This window comes from Apis cerana, linkage group LG11 (assembly GCF_029169275.1).
Source record: "Apis cerana isolate GH-2021 linkage group LG11, AcerK_1.0, whole genome shotgun sequence".
In the NCBI taxonomy this organism is placed as follows: domain Eukaryota; kingdom Metazoa; phylum Arthropoda; class Insecta; order Hymenoptera; family Apidae; genus Apis; species Apis cerana.
Window position 1 is genome coordinate 11,455,514 of NC_083862.1, and position 18,210 is coordinate 11,473,723.

Here is an 18,210-nt window from a genome sequence, read left to right on the forward strand (position 1 = left end):
CTTTTTCCTTTCCTTTTTTCACGAATTAAACAATTATATCCAATTATTTCGATCCTTCCTCCATCTTCTTCTACTTCTTCATCTTCTTCTCGTCAAACATACATCCTCTCCGTACACCACGTTGCATCAAACAATCCTTGACGATACCTCCCTAACACTTGCCCTCCCCTAAATCCCCGAAATGCTGTATCACGTCACTCACCTATATTGGCGGTCATAGCTTCGAGATCCTTAGGTTTCCTCTTCCTGGGCCTGCCCTTTTGTCTAGGCGGCGGGACGACAGCGGCACCATTGAAGTAGGGTACCTTGGGTGGTGAGCCCGCGTCCGGGACGGACGGCGTCGACGGCTGGAGCGGTACCGGGCTCACGTGGCTGTGGGGATGTTGCGGGTGCATGGAGTGGTGCGGGTGCGGTGGGTGGTGGTGGTGATGGTGGAGGAATTCGGGCGAGGGGAACGGTTGGCCGGGGTAGTGAGGGCCGGGGGGATAAACCGGGACGGGAGGGCTCTGGGAGGGGTGGAGCTCGGCGCCCATCTCGTAGTGCAACCGGCAGAGCACCGCGCCGTCCCTCATCCCGAAGTGATCGCCCTTGGTCAGTGGGACCGCGCAAGCGGCGCACGAGAAGCAACGCACGTGGAACACCAGGTCTCTGGCCCGCATCACCAGCTCCGAGGCGAGGATCGCCGCGTGGCAGCGGGCGCATCGCTTCATGCTGCCGAACATCCTGCAAAGAAAAAAGAACATGGATCGGAAAGAAAAGAAAACCCGAGAAGGAGAGGAGATCCGTTTGAACCGCGTCCAATTGAATGGCAACTCCAATTGACAACAATCGTGAAGATTGAAATGGCGGTGATCGGCGAGTTTTCGCGGCAAAACGACTCCGTTCGCTCCTTCGAGCGTATCTCCTCTCAGGGAGAGGAGGGACCAATTAAGAAGAAATCGGGCGACATCCGTGCAAAAACGGATACGCTCGAAATCGAGGACGAGCCATAACAAAAATAACCAAGAAATTATCGTAACTGCGGGATGCAGCCGGCGCCCATTTTTCCATTCCGTTTTAAACGATACAAACACATCCGCGATGGGGAATGTTTCCCCATCGTCTCCCCCGTATCCAGATACCCGCCCGTGTCCCCGTGTAGATAGGGTTCCGTTAAATCGGACGGATTAAAGGGAAAAGGAGAAGAAGCGAGGAGGAAGAAAAAAGTGAGGCGGCCACTCAGATAAACGGCAGCCACCGGCGGAGGGGAAGTGTCCACGGCACGAAACGTGGATCCGAAGTGGAACGATGCACACCCGATGCGGACTTACACGCGGTGAGAGGAGGAAGGAACTCGGTTGATATCGCCGAGGTGTGCGTGTGGGGGAGGGGAGGGGAGGGAGGGGCGCGGTGAAACCGCGGAGGAGCAAAAGGGCGGAAAGGGAAGAAGGGATATACCGATGCAACGGGCACCGTGACATCGCTACTGCATTAGCGGCACCCTGCAGTCTCCATTACCGAAGCCGGCCGACTATCTACCCGACATCCACCACGGCTACCTACCTAAACCACCTATCTCACTCTCCACCTCCTCCCAAATATATTACGTCCCCCGAGCGCCCGTACTAAACAACCTAGATAGAGACGTGGCCGATCTTATAACCCCGATGCCGCCTCGGATCCACAACTTTTACTTTAACAACGTATACGCGCGACCGTTCCTCTTCTGTCCCTTTTTCTTTCTTCTCTTTTTTCTTTCTTCTATTCCACGTACGTGTGCGGAGAAACGATGACGACGATTCGTGAAGTTTCTCGACGAATATTCGAAAAATAGGGATTGTAAATTGTTGAGAAGAACGTTGAACGGCTTTTCTTTTTCTTTTTTTTAGATTTTCTCGAGTATCGGAAATTTGCGTTGTTACATCGTCAAATTAGATCGCGACAGTGGTGTGAACAGTGGTGCTGTTTTGAAAATGGAAATTGTATTAAAATTGATAGATTACGATATGAGAAATTTTCATTTTCATTTCTCCCGTATTTTTCTCCTTTAAATCAATAGTTGTACGATGATTTTTTGAGAGATCCATCAGATATCGATGGAGTTGAATGGGGAAATTCATGAGGAAAACAAAAGGAGGATGTGGCCACGCGAAATCGTGCACGCATCGTGGAGCAACGATCTCGGCAATTGGAAAACGAAAAAAAAATGAGGAATAACGATCAGATAACGTGTATAATGGAAAAGCAAGTAACGAACCCCCGCGTAACGAGTTTCGTTGTTTCTCCGTGAAACACACGACTCGGTATTCTGAAGTTTTCCTATTCCCTCAGAAAGGGAGCATTATATATTCCGGTCTTATTCGTACACAACAATGAAACGAAATTAAAATTAAATTTTTCCATCTAACATTCACGTCTTTATATCCTCGAATTTTTTTCATTTGGTTCTTAGTTTTCAAAAAAGAAGAAAAACTTCATTCTTTACCCCCTTTATATAATTATTCAGATATCTAAATTGATGGTTAAAAAATTGTTTCGACATGTTCCAAAGTGAAATTCCACGTATTATATCCAAGAATATACATCGTTAATTGTTCTCAACGCATGTCACGGATCCATCAAACCAATTAACCCCCGATCTTTTTCCTCAACCCCTACAAAACATCGCAAAAATATCGTTCCTCGAAAATCTCTAGCTCGAACCAAATTAATCCTCTTCCTCGATTTCACATCCAACTGAACAGGCTCCTCGAATCGAGTTAGAAAAATATTGGATCCCGGAACGAAACCGACAAGTAGACTCGATTCAAAGTCCCATTCATACGTCGACGGGAGTTAGCGTCAAGCCGTGTCAACACCTCTTCACAGGGACACTGAGGCTCGTGACGAAAGTAGCCAGTCATTCGGTACCCAGCCTCTTCGCAATGGGTGCCAAACGAATGGCGTTTGCCAGAGGCCTCGGGACGAAGGGATTCGGATCTCGAGTCCCCCGGTAAAGTCCTAAACCTAATCTAATGGATTAGCCACGAGACGAGAATCCACGGATCTTCGAGGGTCTCTTGACTCGAGACACATTGTTATCGTTCCTGATCCTATTGACAGGCCCCACCAATCCTACACAAGGAAGGACAATGGACTGTGTGTGCAGTCTGGTTTTCGCCCAGCGGGCGAACCACGCGTATTTTCGCCTAATCGGATCCGTTCGAGCGTGTTGGGTAATCGACTGGTCCTCTTTCGAATTCGCAACAACGTTTTTACCCATAAGCGTTCCGTTTGCGAGTTCCAAACTCTTCTCTTTCTTTCCTTCTTTCTTTCTCCTTTTGTTGTCCAACGAGGCTTTGTTGCGTTTATGTTAATGTTCGCGAATACACGAGGATCTTGAGGAATTCTCTAAAAAAGTAGACGCTTTGTCGATTCCAAAAATTTTCAGTATATCAATTATCCACCTTATTTGTTTACTCAGCTACGCACTATCTCCTCAAAATCTTTCATACTCTTCCCCAATCCATCTCGATTGAATCAAACGATCCAACGAACCCACCATCGTCCAGAACGCAACTAGCCAGAAAACCGAGCTTTCAGCATCGTTAACCCCATTAGCCCCCTCGTACATCTTTGCCAGGTCCAAACACCTCGACAAAAGCGTCAAGAAACCCGGCGAGATGTTCACACACCGAGGATAAAAATTCTCTCGTCTCTCCAGGTGAGTGGGGCCAGGAAGCAAGGATGTTACGGCGATTCCTTGTTGGCCGGGCCTGTCTTCACCGCCTCCCCACGAGGGCTGGCCCACCGATGGATGAATGAATGAAACGTGCTCCACGAGCGGGAATAACCTCATTCACCGGCTTCCATCCGTCCTTCCACGGGGCACCGTGGACGCCCGCAGAGTTTTACAAGATGCGCCATATGCGATACATTATTGCACAATGCGAGTTGCCGCGTTATTCTAAGCGTGGCCTAAACGGATCCGTACCCGAAACCGCCACAAAGAGTCGGAAATCTTTTATGAAGCGCGACTACTTCTCGTGCGCACGGACCACTCGCCGCGCGTTCGCACACTCGCTTCATCCTTCGACGATGCTCTCTCTCTCTCTCTTTTGCATAGGTTTTCCAGTCCTCTCGCGCGAATACTCTCTCTCTCTCGTACACACACACGTTTCTTTTTCTTTTGGGTTCTTTTCTGCCTCGAATCCTGGCGAACCGCTTTCTTTTCGGCCCCTCTTCTTTGCTCGTCCGAGATATATTCCCGCGAGGACACGAGCCCCGAGAGGATTTCTCACGTGCCGCTCGAATCGGAATCCACGCGTCTTCATCCTCGATCCTTGCACCCCGCAGTTTTATTCCTCTCCTTCTTCTGGGGATGATTCTTCGTAGCGTGTAAAATTCCGTGTTTCTTTTTTCTCCTTTTTCTTTTCGAAATGGTCATGTAAAGCTGAAGGGGTTGAGGATTTCGTGTTGAAGAGAGAATTTTGTTTTTTTCCAGTGGATTTACTTTGGAATACGAATGCTTGCGGTTGGACGTAATAAAACGCGAATATTTAAAATATTATTAACGAGATAAATTTTACGAATTTCCTAGAAAATCTAAAATTGCTCGAGGAATTCTTTAAGGTGTTGTTCAATTATAGTCACAATTCTCTTAAAATTGTCCGATCGATCTCATCGAGATCGTAAAAATTTCGTAAAGAAATTTCTTCCCGGGAAACCCTCCATCGAGATTCTCGTGGCTTCATTTGTCAAGCTTCGAGAACATTCGAAAAAAAAAAATCGGTGCAGTCAAGCTTCTATTCGTTTCAGCATCCTCGTATATATTAAAACGGCGGCCGGTGACAAGCAGCGCCGGGATTAAGCGGAGCCGCGATGCTGTAAATTATTATTTCGAGCAGATAAAAGCTTGTCCTCCCCGACTGGAATCCCCGGTGTAATTAATGAGTCCACCGATAAACGATCCGCTTCTGTCCTTGCTGCGGCCGCGAATCTAATCGGGAAGATTCGACGATCGCCGCTACCGTCCTCGCTCGAGACGTGACTTGGGTCGTTGAAAGGGAAAACGGCGATGAAAGGAGATTTCGAGACGCGTCTGCTACGAATTGCAAACTGTTTATCTGCGTACGGATATTGGCGGTTTGTTTTTAATTCTGCCCGCTTTGGTTTAATTATACAGACATACTTCGAGAGCGAGATAATCTCCTTTGGATCCTCGATAAACATTATTAACGTTTCTAAATATTTTTAAAAAATTCTGGAAAAATTTATTTAAAAGTATCCATCAATTTTTTTCAATCGAGATACTCGAAAGGAGAATTCACGTATCTAGATCTAAGGATCTCTCTCAATTAAAATATAAATCATGTAACTCGAACTATCATTTTTTTATCCTCGTTGGAGAGAAATAGATTATAAATTTTTCAAAAAAAAAATTTTCAAGATGGAAAACATTGTACTCGAAGCGTATTATCCATCAATTTAATCTTATCCCTAATCTAAATTTTTTTTACCGAGCTCTAGAGAGCTCAATCCCATCTTTTCCAATTTTACGACAACCCGATCGACCTGTTCGATCCCCACCATCCACTTTTTACACTTACACAATTATACTCGAACTTCATGTATCTGCATCCATCCATCCATCGGTGGTCTCCTTCCGTCAGACTTATATAAAAAAGAAAATCCCGTTTTCGAGCGGGTCTCGTTAGCATCGGCAGGCTGACAAGCAGCGTGTATCACTTTATTACGGAGGGAGGTTGAAGCGGAAGTGGCGGCTACGGCCGCTGAATGATCTGCTGAATAATCTTCTCGTAACAGCGGCTCAAGCCCGCCTCGGCTCGCTGCATTTTCTCGCTGATTTTCTCGCCCGCTTTTATTTTTATGAATAATGTAGCAACGATATATCGTCCTGGATCTACTCCCGACGGAAGTGGAGGACGCGCCACTCGAGGAAGCGGAGATTCTCCAGCATTAGGACCACTCTTTTGCGACTCTCCATCGATATTATCGATGATATTTCGACGAATAGCTTTATAGATAATAATTACGTGTTCGATTCTACGAATTATTTATATTGTTTCTTCTCTCGCACAGTTAATCTGATTATTTCAAATCACGCGATGACGGTTGCAAATTTAATTTCACGAGCGTGTTTCGGCAATTATACGAATCATCTTGCTCGTCTAATTAACTAAGATACACGATGCTTTGATCTTTGAGAGAATGGGACTTTAAATCGGTACAAGTTTCCATTTCTGTTATTCCATCCGAGGGTGTATTCGAGTGGAACTGTTCGGAAATTTCGAGAGAAAAATATTGGAATAAGAGGAACTCGTTGATACTTTAAAACTGTACTGGGAGAACAATGTCGAAGAGATACAGATGGAAATCGGAAGCTATTGTGTGAGAATGAGAGAACACGCGACTTCTCATAGATATCTTCTTCCATTTCTGACAGGAAACGCAGCAGAACCGCCGTATCGGAAGCGTATCGTAACAAGCTCTCAGACTCTCCCGATAAGAAAATTTCCAACGGCGTGCAGAAATTTCTCCAAGGGCAATCGGCGTCACGATGGCGAAGATCCTTTGCCGGATTAGACGTAAACATGTCATACACTCGACGATATCAACGCCAATAATGCTACAAAGCGTCGGCCCCTCGTATCGCCGCTTCCGATCTTGCCCCCGCGAGCAACAAAGAAATCAAAAAGGAAAACATCTTTGTACTCGTGCACCGTGAAAACTTCGCTGATGCATCGATAAAACGTTGGCGTTGGCAACGTTAATCAAGCAGCCAGATAGATATTTTTGTGAAACAATCGTTGAGAAAACGGTGCGGATTGCATAATAGTACAACTATATACACTACAATGTAATATTATTTATTCCAAAGTATTGAAATTTTTATATTCGCCAAGCAACTTGAACAACTTGATTTTAATTTTTATTTATTTCGATGTTTCAATAAGATTTCCGAATATACATTCCATAGAAGAGCTGATTATAATTATCAATTGTTGTGCAATTATCAATTATGTTGGATACTCGACGCGTTCGTGCTCGATATTTTTTTTTCTTCACCTGTTCCAACATTCTCCCGAAATTCATCCCCCGAAGCATCGACGTTTTTCGAATTACAGTAATAAAAAAGGGAGGAGAGAGGAGGGCAGAAACGCCATTGATGGAGAATTTGTATCCGGATTGTCGTTTCGCAGCCTTTCGCGGCTACCGTCCGATTACGTTCGCCTAACGAACGTGAATCGAACGCGAGAACCACACGACCGTTAGTTACTCTAAGGGGTACAAGTGGAACAAGAGCGAATTACGAATTGATCCCAGCCGAAAATGGTCAGTGTTATCCATTTAAGATATATCCAACGCCCTATGGGGAAAATTTATGTCCACGGTTTCTTTTCGTTTTAGGAAATATTAGCCTCGAGAGTTGGGCTAGCCTCGAGAGGGTATATACGCTACGATTTTTATCATTAGTCTCGAGTCGAGGCAGCCTTGGATCAACGTCCAACCATCCATCATCGTACGAAGGCTGCGATCGGCAGAGAAAGGGAAGCAAAGAGAAATTATGCATCGAAGGAGATCGATTTCCTTCGAGATCGTCGTTTGTCTTTGATATTTGACCGTCTTCGAAACGCTTCGTGCATTATAGATATTGGAGAACGAATGGTATCCTTGTTGAATTTCCCTTTTTTTTTATCCAGTTACTACAAATTTCTCATTTTTTCTACCAACTTTGAAGAATACGCGTGAAATTCGAAGTGAAAATCTTGAAGATAGTAATGTCAGTTTTTTCCAAAAGTATTAATATACCTCTTTCGTATTCGTCGAAATTCGACCTCTCCGTCTTCTTCCTCTTGGCAACTCTTGCCAACCCTTGACCATCGAGCATAAAATCTCGTTCGCCACCACGATGTAATAATCACGCGATTATTACTCGCGGACCGGTGCCTATCTCTCCGACAGTCTAATCGGAATATTGATCTACGAAGGACGCAGGAAAAAGGGAAAAGGGAGGCGGGCCGAGGAAATATAAAGTTGGCGCGGGAAGACGCGCCGCGTCTCGTGATATGTGGCCTACTCTAGCCTTAAGGTACGTAGCCCATCTCCGCCGGTGCAATAAATACGTACGATTACAATGTTATGCGGCTGTAACTCAACCGCGCCTCCGCTGCGCTAGCGGTAAGCGCAGCAATTTATGACGAGCCCGAGCCCGTACTCGGATTCAGTTCTCAAAACTCGCACGGACATCAAATATCATATTCTTATTTGCCAACATTTAACCAAAATACAATTCTCGTCGCGTTATTTCCATCCTCCACAACTTATAAAATTTTCCAGGATCAAGAATCGAATCTCTGTGAGGATATTCATCATCCCCTAATGATATTCAAAACTCTAAATACTCGATGCACGATAAAAATTCCTGGAAAATTTTCGAAAAGGAAATGGTTAAAAATATATCGAAGCTCGATCAAAGTTGTAAATTATCAGCAAACTTACTAGGAAAGCTCGAGCACGAAGAGAGGACAATCTAGCCGTTCATCTGAACACGTCCAAGGATGTCGGGGACGCCACACAGGGAACAGGAAGAGGAAAGAGGGTAGTCGTGGGGCCCCGGGTATCGCGGTAACCCGATACTTTTGCGGGGATGGTTTATGTGGTGACACTCGCAATTCCGTGGTAGACACACGACTCGTGGTGACCTTGCGGGGCCCCGCAAGACGGACCCCCTGCCGGGCTACGCCGAATCCTCTTACGGAGTAACGATGAGCAACGGCCGTGCCACTCGTAAAAACTGCCTACGAACCAACAGCCGTGTTGCGGAGTCGAGTTTATACGCGGTCCCCGGGTATGCGTGTACGAATTAAGGGCCACCGAGAGCCTCGAGGGTATCGACGAGCCAGAACAACGACTTCTCCGACCACTCTCTGAGCGCGCTTCGCTCCAGCCGCGAGAATTTTGCCCGGGATTTTTAATCGCCCGAACGAGGGAAATCTCGCGACGAGAGGGCGGCAGCCTCGAATTTTCTCCTTTAAATCGCTTGGAATATTTTCGTATGCATTGGTAGTTTTGCGAATTTATATTATTGTTGCGCGGAGATTCTAAATTACGCGGAGAAGGAATTGGAATTAAAGAATCGAGTTATACGTATTATACAAAGAAACGTGAGAAAGGAAATTGAAATTAAAGGGAATTATCTTACTCTAGGGGATTGTCGCGAGACGATATTCAATATTTACGGTGCCAAAATTGATAAATCTCTCTCTCGATAAAGGCACGTCTCCTCCAGGAAAGGAGATAGACGAGGGCAGAGCGCGACGAGAAGGAATTCGTTATCGAGCGATATTCGAGGGGTTTACGCGGGGACGATCCGCGATCGGTGTACGGAGGATTATCAAAAAATTAATAACGCAGGCGGGAAGGACAGGTGAAAAAAAATCGACGTGACGGTAGTTGTAACACGAACGGCCAAGTGACTCTTAGCGGGGCGCCATTGCTGGCGAATCTGATAATGGCGAGAAGGTATATCGTCGCTCGGAGAAGCTATCATTCGTGTTCTCGCTGCGTCCGTTCACATCCTGCGGCTGATACATGAAGTGTCCTGCGTGCAGGTGTCGCTGGACAAATACCGGCTGGTCGAGGTATCTCATTCGGGATCTACGACATCGAGATATCGTGGCGGTCTCTTTTTTCAAACGATCTCGAACCGACCAATGATCTATCTATTTGTATCGTGCGTATGCTCGCATCGACTTGGATATCTTTATCCTTATCGATATCTCGATCCGTTTTGCTGATTTGTCGGATGAAATCGTAAATCTTCCGTTCCCCCTTTCTTCTTTTTTGTTTCGCTTGTAATTCGAGATTCTAAACACATCCAGATGAATTAATGACGAATTAATTGATCGAAAATTGATTCGATGTTAAAAGTTATTCGAATCCTTGATGCCGCGGAGGAATCAAAATAGAAAGAAGTGGAAAGTTTTCGAAGAAAGGAGCAGCAGAGATTTTACAGATCTACAGATTTACGGATAAAAGAGATAAGATTTAAAAGCGACATCTTGACTCTCGAAACGAGAGATCTTTTATCTCTTGGTTACCTTAATAGTTGGAGATGCTAAACGTCTACAAATCTCTTGGCATCATCCAATCGATATCTATCGAATCCTAGTCGATAAATATATAGATATCAAAAAATATTCGTACAGAAATATTTTGATTCGAGCCCGATCAATAGGATCGAACAATCCCGATCGTGACTCGATGTTGCTCATCGTCACCCCGCCAATACTCTCTACCGTTCTCCGACCATCTGAATCGCGAATAATACCTCTAATGAGCGTCGTTCGATCCGTCATCCTTTCCATCTTCCTTCGCCCCTTTTACGTTACGTATCCGTCCACGTGTACAAACGATCTCACTTCAAGCCTCTTCCACGCGATATTTTTCACCGAAGGAAACGAGTTCAAAAGTTCTTGTCCAAAACCAAAAAAATCGATCGCGCTGCGATCCCTCTTTCCCTCCACCAGAAACGGGGAAGGGAAAAAAAACGTGGTTTAACGAGGCAACCAAGCCTCGATAAACTCGACGAGAGAAGTGAGACCAGCTGCCATTACTGCCGTTGGAATGCGGTGTCCCGAGGATATCTTCGAAATCGGCCCTTAAAGCACGCCGAGGCGGCTTTCCGTTCCTTTCTTTCCTCCTCCTAATATCGCCACTCATCCCCACGTTCCCCGGGATGAGGACTGATTAGGCATCACGGCGGAGATAACCGAACGTCCATCGAAGATCTTCCACCTCTCTTATCTGGGCCCCGCATCTAACCGTTGTCCCCCGGAATTTCGACGTTCCCCGTCTCTTCCTCCTCGGCCAGGCGGAGGAGAACGGCCGGCCAGGGACATAAATACGATAGAGTCACGACCTGGACGCACGTACCGGTAGACGAGAGTGGTGGTGTGTCGCGGCAGGTAACATAATACGCTTGCACAGCCTCTCTTGCCCACTTCTGGGACATGCATCATCGGTAGCCGTCCCGGTGTCGCAGTATTTCTCGGCCCCTTTCTTAGATCGTAACACGGTGGACGCACCGAGTTATGTCCCCCCGTGCCTCGTTATCGTTGCGCTGTGGCCTGTGCGCTCTCGCCATCCACCTCTCCTGTATCGTTGCGCACGCCTCTCACCGTCTCTCTCTCTCTCTCCTGGTTAAACGCAACGCTTTTTTCCCCGAGTTCGCTTTGTATAAACGCGCTCGCTTCCTCCTTCTTCCTTTGTATATCGATTGTTCGTGTTACGCACACGTACACGCATGCAGGAGGTTGTCACGTCACGTTGGACGGGTTTATTGTGACACCGGGAAACGTGTTTTCAGTTTTACTCCCTAAAGGGAGCGCGATGTTTGAGGGATCGATTGACGGTGTTTGTTGTTCCAGGTTCAAACATCGCGGGGAACAGTAGTGGTACGTAGAATAAAATCAAATTTGTGACCAAAGTATTCGTTAGAATGAAATTTTAACGGTATACGTTCAATTTCCTTCATCGTGAATGATAGAAGAATGGATGTTCGAAAGATTTATATACATATATATATATATCGATGAATTTTTAAATCGACCGAGGGTGCGTATAAATTTTCGAAAGAAGCGTCTCGAATCTAGAGATTTGGATAGCCGTGCTGGTCGTTATCGGGAGATAAGAAATCGTGGAATAATAAAAACTCGTGTCGTATCGGTTTCCGAAAGAGAGTGGTTTTCGTCGTATCTATTTTCGTGAGGATGTTCTCTCGGGACGACTCGGCTCGTGCTCCTCCTTTTTCGAGCAAGGATTCTCGCGCGTACGAGGCGACGCGAGCAGGGGTTCGAACGGGTCCGGAGTCTGCGCGGCGCATCTTAATTATGAGGGCTAAATTATGAGCGAGCTCCCGGCGCTGAAATATTTGTGTGTTCGCCGGCCGAGGGTTATGGCTCAATTACCACTCGCTATTTCCTTTGCGAGCCGTTGATTTAAGGCGGCCACTTCCTGCGCCCCGCGAATCTCAACGACACCCCACCTTTCCTTCGCTCCCCTCTCCATTTTTTCCACAACGAATAGTTTTCACTTTCGAATGATCTTTTGAGTCGATGAAAAATATTCTCAAAAAGACGCGCGAAGAAAGAAAAATATTATCAACATTACAACCTGTGGATTTTTCAAATCATATCTTCGAATCCAGCTATCATCCCTCGTAATCGAATTTCGAATATATTATTTATTAGTTATAACCGCCTTTCGACACGGGTAAAAATAACGATACTGATCTTACTTAACCAATCGGAATACTTACAAATGAGAATTATGAAGGATTTCTGAATTATCGTTTAATGAAAAAAAATCGAGGAGTTAGGAATGCGCGTCTAATTTACGAGTACATAACTTTACTACGGTTATGCAAATCGCAAATACATACCTGCTGGAACACACCTTAATCACGTCGCGCGTTGTCGAGTTTCTATTCGTGGAATGAAAATTCACAGTGGAAATTGGCTAAATCGATCGCGCAAAACAATGTACACGCTTGCACGAGGAGACAGACGACGAATCACGACGGATCAGATAATGAGGGATAATCGCGCCGACAGTTGCCGAGTGCAACAGCCGCCGAATTGCAACGGCGGCGGCGGCTTCACGCGAGCGCATCATCGAAGGATTGAGACGTTTAAACACGAGATCGTAATCGAAATTTAATGCGATCAGATAAGGGGTTAATTGCAGCCAGACCACTTCGGTAGCCCCATCGAGAGGAAATCGTAAAACATAGTCGGTCGGTGTCGAGAGAGTGGCTGCACGCACTCTCTTCCTAGCATCGTAATCTAAACCCTGCGATCTTGTCCTCGGTCCAACCTTCGCCGAAAAATCTTACGATCGCCGCCAAAGATTTTTGACGCGCGAGGAAAGATGCTGTGAATTATCACGTGTTCCTTTTCGGTGAGAAACAATCGAAAATTCTATTTTTCTTTAGTAGAATTGATCTTAACGCGTGGACGACGAATTATCTCAATTTCAACATTCGAGTAGGGAAACGTTAAACCCGTTAATTCGAAATATTCGATAATTCTAGTATTAATGCGAATAATGCGTGTTTTTTTTTTCATGAATTCTAAAGAAATGGAATCTTTGGTATTATCCTTGAAATAATATCCTTCGACGATATTATTTTTTACGTTTTGCATATCTTTTTCGCGATAAATTTCCCAGCAACGTGCCCAATTAGTCGGCCAATTATATCTACCTAGACCCCTAACTAAACTGTAACAAACAAAATTGAAAGAGTCATAAAAGCTCATTTTCCAAAGATTCCCATGATCTCTTAACTTCGTGTTCGCAAGAACAAAAGAGAATGAAAATGATCCGGGAAAAAGAGAGAGAGAGAAAGAGAGAGATTTGTTAATTAGATCGGAGGGAAGACAATGTCTGAGAGCGTGGACAAGAATTCATCGAATTCACGAAGTGGTTGGCACGCACGCGACCCCTCTTCTTCCTCCTCCACAACCACAATTTGCTAATATACTCGACGCGGAGATGCGCTTTGAACGCGCCTGCGAATCGCGCGAGAATGAATCCTTGCTTACATGCGAGTCGTGGCCACGATGCATGACCACCAATCGGGTGGCCAGCCTCCAGAAAATCCAGGAAGTCGAGCTCGCCAACCTTCCATTCCGCGATGATTTCCTTAACCCTCTCTTTGTTTTCTTTTTTTCCCCCATTTTTTTTTCTTTTCTTTTTCTTTCCTTTTTTTCTTTCTTTTTTTTCTTTTCCTTTTTTTCCTTCAGTTCCTTTCTTTTTTCGTGCGTGATAATTAGGAACGTTGTAATGCTTGCCTCTTATCCAAGCTGATCTGGAATAACGTCATTTAGAAGAGGCAAATTTTATAAGAGTTTTGAGGCGATCTTGCGGTAGATATGCAGATTTAACGATGGATGGATCTTGTATAAGAATAGAGTATGAAGTTTGAATAAAATTATTTTTAAAGAAGTCGAGGAAGTTAGTTTTTCTACTCGCGGTATCCAAGGTGGTAAAGTAACTTCTTCCTTTTTCCCTTTACATCGATTATCGAATAAGAAGCGGTTGCAAGAATCGCGATTTAATCCTCCTCGTTTATTTTTATTATCGTTTTTTTTTTTTTTGGTTCAATATCTAAAATCGTTGAAGTTCGAAATCGTTAATAATAATATCGAGCCAAATAACGAAGATCCAATTAAAGAAAAATGGACAACTTAATCTCAAGAGTGAAAAAGAGTATCTCGATTACGAATGTAGAGAGAACGTTTACATCCTTCAACTTTCTGATTTCAATCATTCGAGAGAGATAGAGAAGGACCGAGGAGAAGGATATCGAAATAAATCGAAAAATAATGGGGTCGCAGGCGGAAGATTAAAATTGTACAGGATATTCGAAAGCATCCAAGTATGATAAAATGAAGGCTGAGAGGTAAATGACATTAAATCGTTCGAGTCCCGAGGAAACGGAATTCATCGACAACTGGTCACAGAATACCCCCCTCTGAACCGGTTCAAATATATATCTCGTCGTTGTACGACGAATAAGTGAATTTTATACGATCGTGTTATCATCTTTCATCGTGAAAAATATACGAGTCATCGAGCGTCTTATTTAACATTTTAATACAAGTATCGATATATTAACGATAGAAAGCCTTTTTAAATCGATCGCTCTGACTTATTAACTCGTGCATAAAATATATTCGTTCGAATTTCTCACGAATAAAAATAAATATATATATGCACGCAATTAACGAAACAACAAATTATTATAAATTCGAAAATTCTGGACAAAGTGTTATAAACATGTTCGTTTCCGCGAACTACAATTTTCAATTTGAGCGTCGTTCAATTTGGACGGGCCTCGAAAATTCGCCCAATTCGCGGAACACGTTCGCGTGGCCGCTCGTCGAAGTTCATACGTTCCGCTGTATGCAAAGAGGTTGGCAATAAATTATGCGTGTCCAGCATCCCACGTGGCGGTGCTACGAGTTTGCTTGATAAATAATGAGTCGCCGGTCCTGGACACCTTGCTTAACCCTCTCCCGAATAAAAATATATTCATAGGTGGAAGAGGTGGAAATACAGGGATGATAAATACCGAGTTTTTGCCAATTACTTTGCAACGATATTTCTTCCCTCGAAAATTTTAAAAATTGTCTATCCGAACTTTCCAATTCTCCTCGATTCCATCCATTTCCCTTTCGCTCCTTCTTCGCTTGAAAAAAGTCACAAAAATTTTCCAAACATTTTCCTCTTCTTTCATCCCTTTCGAGAGAGAAAAATAGAAACTTTCAAATATCTCGCCATTCCCATCCACAAATCTCCACCCAAGAGACAAAGTCAAAGTGCTCGCCTCGCCCTCCACCCTTAATCCCCTCCATCCCGTTTTCCCCGAACGCGTTCGAACGCATCGCCCACGTAACCGATCTGCAGACGAATTCCCCGTGGCTCGGCGTGGGCAAGAAATTCCAAACGGTCCCCGAAGCGAGACGGGGGCCCCCGAATTAATTACCATCCGGCATTGAACTTGGCCGTGAACACGCGCGCGCGTGCTGGCGGGGAGCAATCATCGAAGGATGCGCCGGCTGGAAAGCATCCGCGTCTGAATCTTGTTGCGGGTAGTTCATTAGTCGCATTAGAGCAATTTATCAACGATCAGGGGGCTGGACACGCTTCGATTACCCACTCGTTCCGTTCCTCGTATTAACGGCTCGGACACGGGCCCGGCAAAGATGGTGGGCCCGAGAATAGGAAACGGCGAGAGCGGAGAGTAGAGAGTAATTTGAGGGGGAGGGACCTTTGTCGGAGGAGGGGCGGTGGGGGAGAGAGAGAGATCGAGGAAGCTCTTAGAGCACGTCGAGCAACGATCTCTTTACGCGCAAGCAATTTTTACGACGGAGGCACCGGGCCGGGCCGAGCTAACACGCGAGGTGACCAACCACTTTCGACCACGTTCCACCGTCTGGCGAATGTGCGTTGCGCTCACATCCCGCTCGAAAGTGGCTCGTTAAGACGGCGACGCAACGGCCGACGCTCGTCCAAAAACGGGAGGAATAAGATGGATACGTTTGGACTACACCTGTGCTAACCCCGAGTGTCGAGGATCCTTTCTCTTTCCTTTCTTCCTTTTTTTCTTCTGCTAATTATATCCTGTTTGATGCCAAATCACCAAGATCTGGCTAACCATGGACGAGAGGCGTTTCTTTTTTCTTTTTTGCTTTCTGGAAGAATGGTCGGTGAGTATCTCCATCGAGGAGTACGGAAACATCCGTACACGCTTGAAACTTCTTTCTTAAAAACTCTTCTCAAAAACTCTTAACTTTTCTAGCAAAAATCGAAACGGTTCTTCAACTAATTCGAGACTAATTTCCCCGACCACACTTGGACTCGTCCGTCGTCTCGACGTTGTCGATCGGTTGTCGATCGACAAAACCTGTAACCCGATCCTAGAAAGCTCGCGTAGCGAGGCGAAAGGCGAGGGATCGGAGCGTGTTAGACGAGCCGGTAGATCGTTCGGTCCCGGAGCCAGACGAACGAGTCCGGGCCCCGCTGCTGGAAATAATTCCTTCCGATCTCGGGCAGAGCCCGCGCGGCGGTGTTGCGAAAGGGTGTCACGCGCGTAAAGCCGGGTTCACTGGACGGACACGCGAACGCGCGTCGCCTAATAACAGCAACGACAGGCCGGACAGACAACGGGAGATCGTGCATGCGAGCCACCGAGATAAGAGAGTTTCGGGCCCCCGTCGCCGTGTCGTGACGGGATGTCTGCGCTATTCCATCTTGCCTGTCACTCGCGTATGACGCGCTGCACGCCTCGAGAGAGCGTACGTCGCCGAAAGGAAAATACGTATCGGTCAACGGTGGCCAACCCATCTCTTGCTCTCTTTCCTTCTCACTCGTCCCACTCTTGATTTTGCAACATTTCCACGAAAAAATCCGAAGCGTGCCAGGGGTTGTTCGATGGATTGCGCGAGTTTGATCCAGAGAATATTTAATTTTACACGTAGCAATAACGATTAGAAGTGATTATTAAATAAATGACGTGATTGGCGGGATTTCTTGGCAATTTAACCTTATAATCGTTGTTATTACCTCTTCCACGTAACAATAACAATTACCATAATTCAAATTACCAACAGTTCCAACAATCGTCTCTTTATCGTAAGATTACTACGAAATTTCAGTTTCGCAGTCATCATCGGAAAAGAAATTAAAACATCACTTGTGCGTAATTTGTAGAAACTTATCGACGATAGACCACCGATCTTCGAAAAGGAGAGAATTTCTTGGCTTTGGAAAGAAAAGACGACTCGCCGTTATCGGACGGTTGATCGATCTGCGGGTGATTCGTGGAAAGGCGAAAAATTCGCATAATCGGCAAGCGGGGCATTTGCATCTCGGGCACGGAACGGTCCAACGTTGATGCAACGAGCGCGTGCAAAAAGAAAAGAAAAGAAAAAGCGGAGGAGGGCCGCCGGCTTACTCTCGTCTTACACAATCGCATCAACGGGAAATCTACGTTCTCAAATTTCAAGGCTTAATTTACGAGTGCCGCGGGAGTAAATCACTGGGAATCGCGGCGAGCATCGCGCCAGCGACAAATTTATTCCTTTTCCTCGCTGGATATCGCGTAACGCCGACACACTATCCCCCGAGGAAATAACGTTCTTATACCAGGGGTGACAATGGAAAAGTTACGTACGCTATCTTTTCAAGAGCGTGGATCGTTGCCAGGATAACGTTGCAACGTCGGCTCGGTACCGGTTCGACACGTTAAATACGTGTATTACTTTTTTGCATACGCGAGTGTATCGGTCAACGCGATACAGTCGATAAGTGAGAAATCTCTTTTATAAAAATTCAATCGAGATAAGATAAATTGATTTCACGTAGATGGAGAAATATTCGATAATGCTGACTAATCAAGAGAGAGTGAAAAATAGATACGAAAGCGGTATGTATTGCTTGATTGCATTATCCTGTCGACCGCTTTCGAAAAATTTCAAGAGAAATAAATATCGAAATAAAATTAACACCGTGTGATAATGATTAGATTGTTGCGGATGTATAAAATTTCGATACATATTTCTTAAAGTCTAAAATTATCGGTAAAATATCACGATTGAAATAACTCAGCGAGAGTATATAATTCCGAGCAACCTGTACTCGATCTTATCGATATTCTCCAAA

The 18,210-nt window shown here is 45.3% G+C and overlaps 1 protein-coding gene across 3 annotated transcripts in view; it reads right to left on the bottom strand.

Annotated features, from left to right (window-relative positions):
* Positions 1–18,210, bottom strand: part of LOC107995149 (protein apterous-like) — a 52,890-nt gene that overhangs the window by 15,087 nt on the left and 19,593 nt on the right. For all 3 annotated transcript variants that reach the window (XM_028665417.2, XM_017052483.3, XM_017052485.3), the window contains exon 4: positions 203–723. In XM_028665417.2, coding sequence (XP_028521218.1) covers positions 203–723 — 521 coding nt within the window. The remainder of the gene's footprint in view (positions 1–202; positions 724–18,210) is intronic.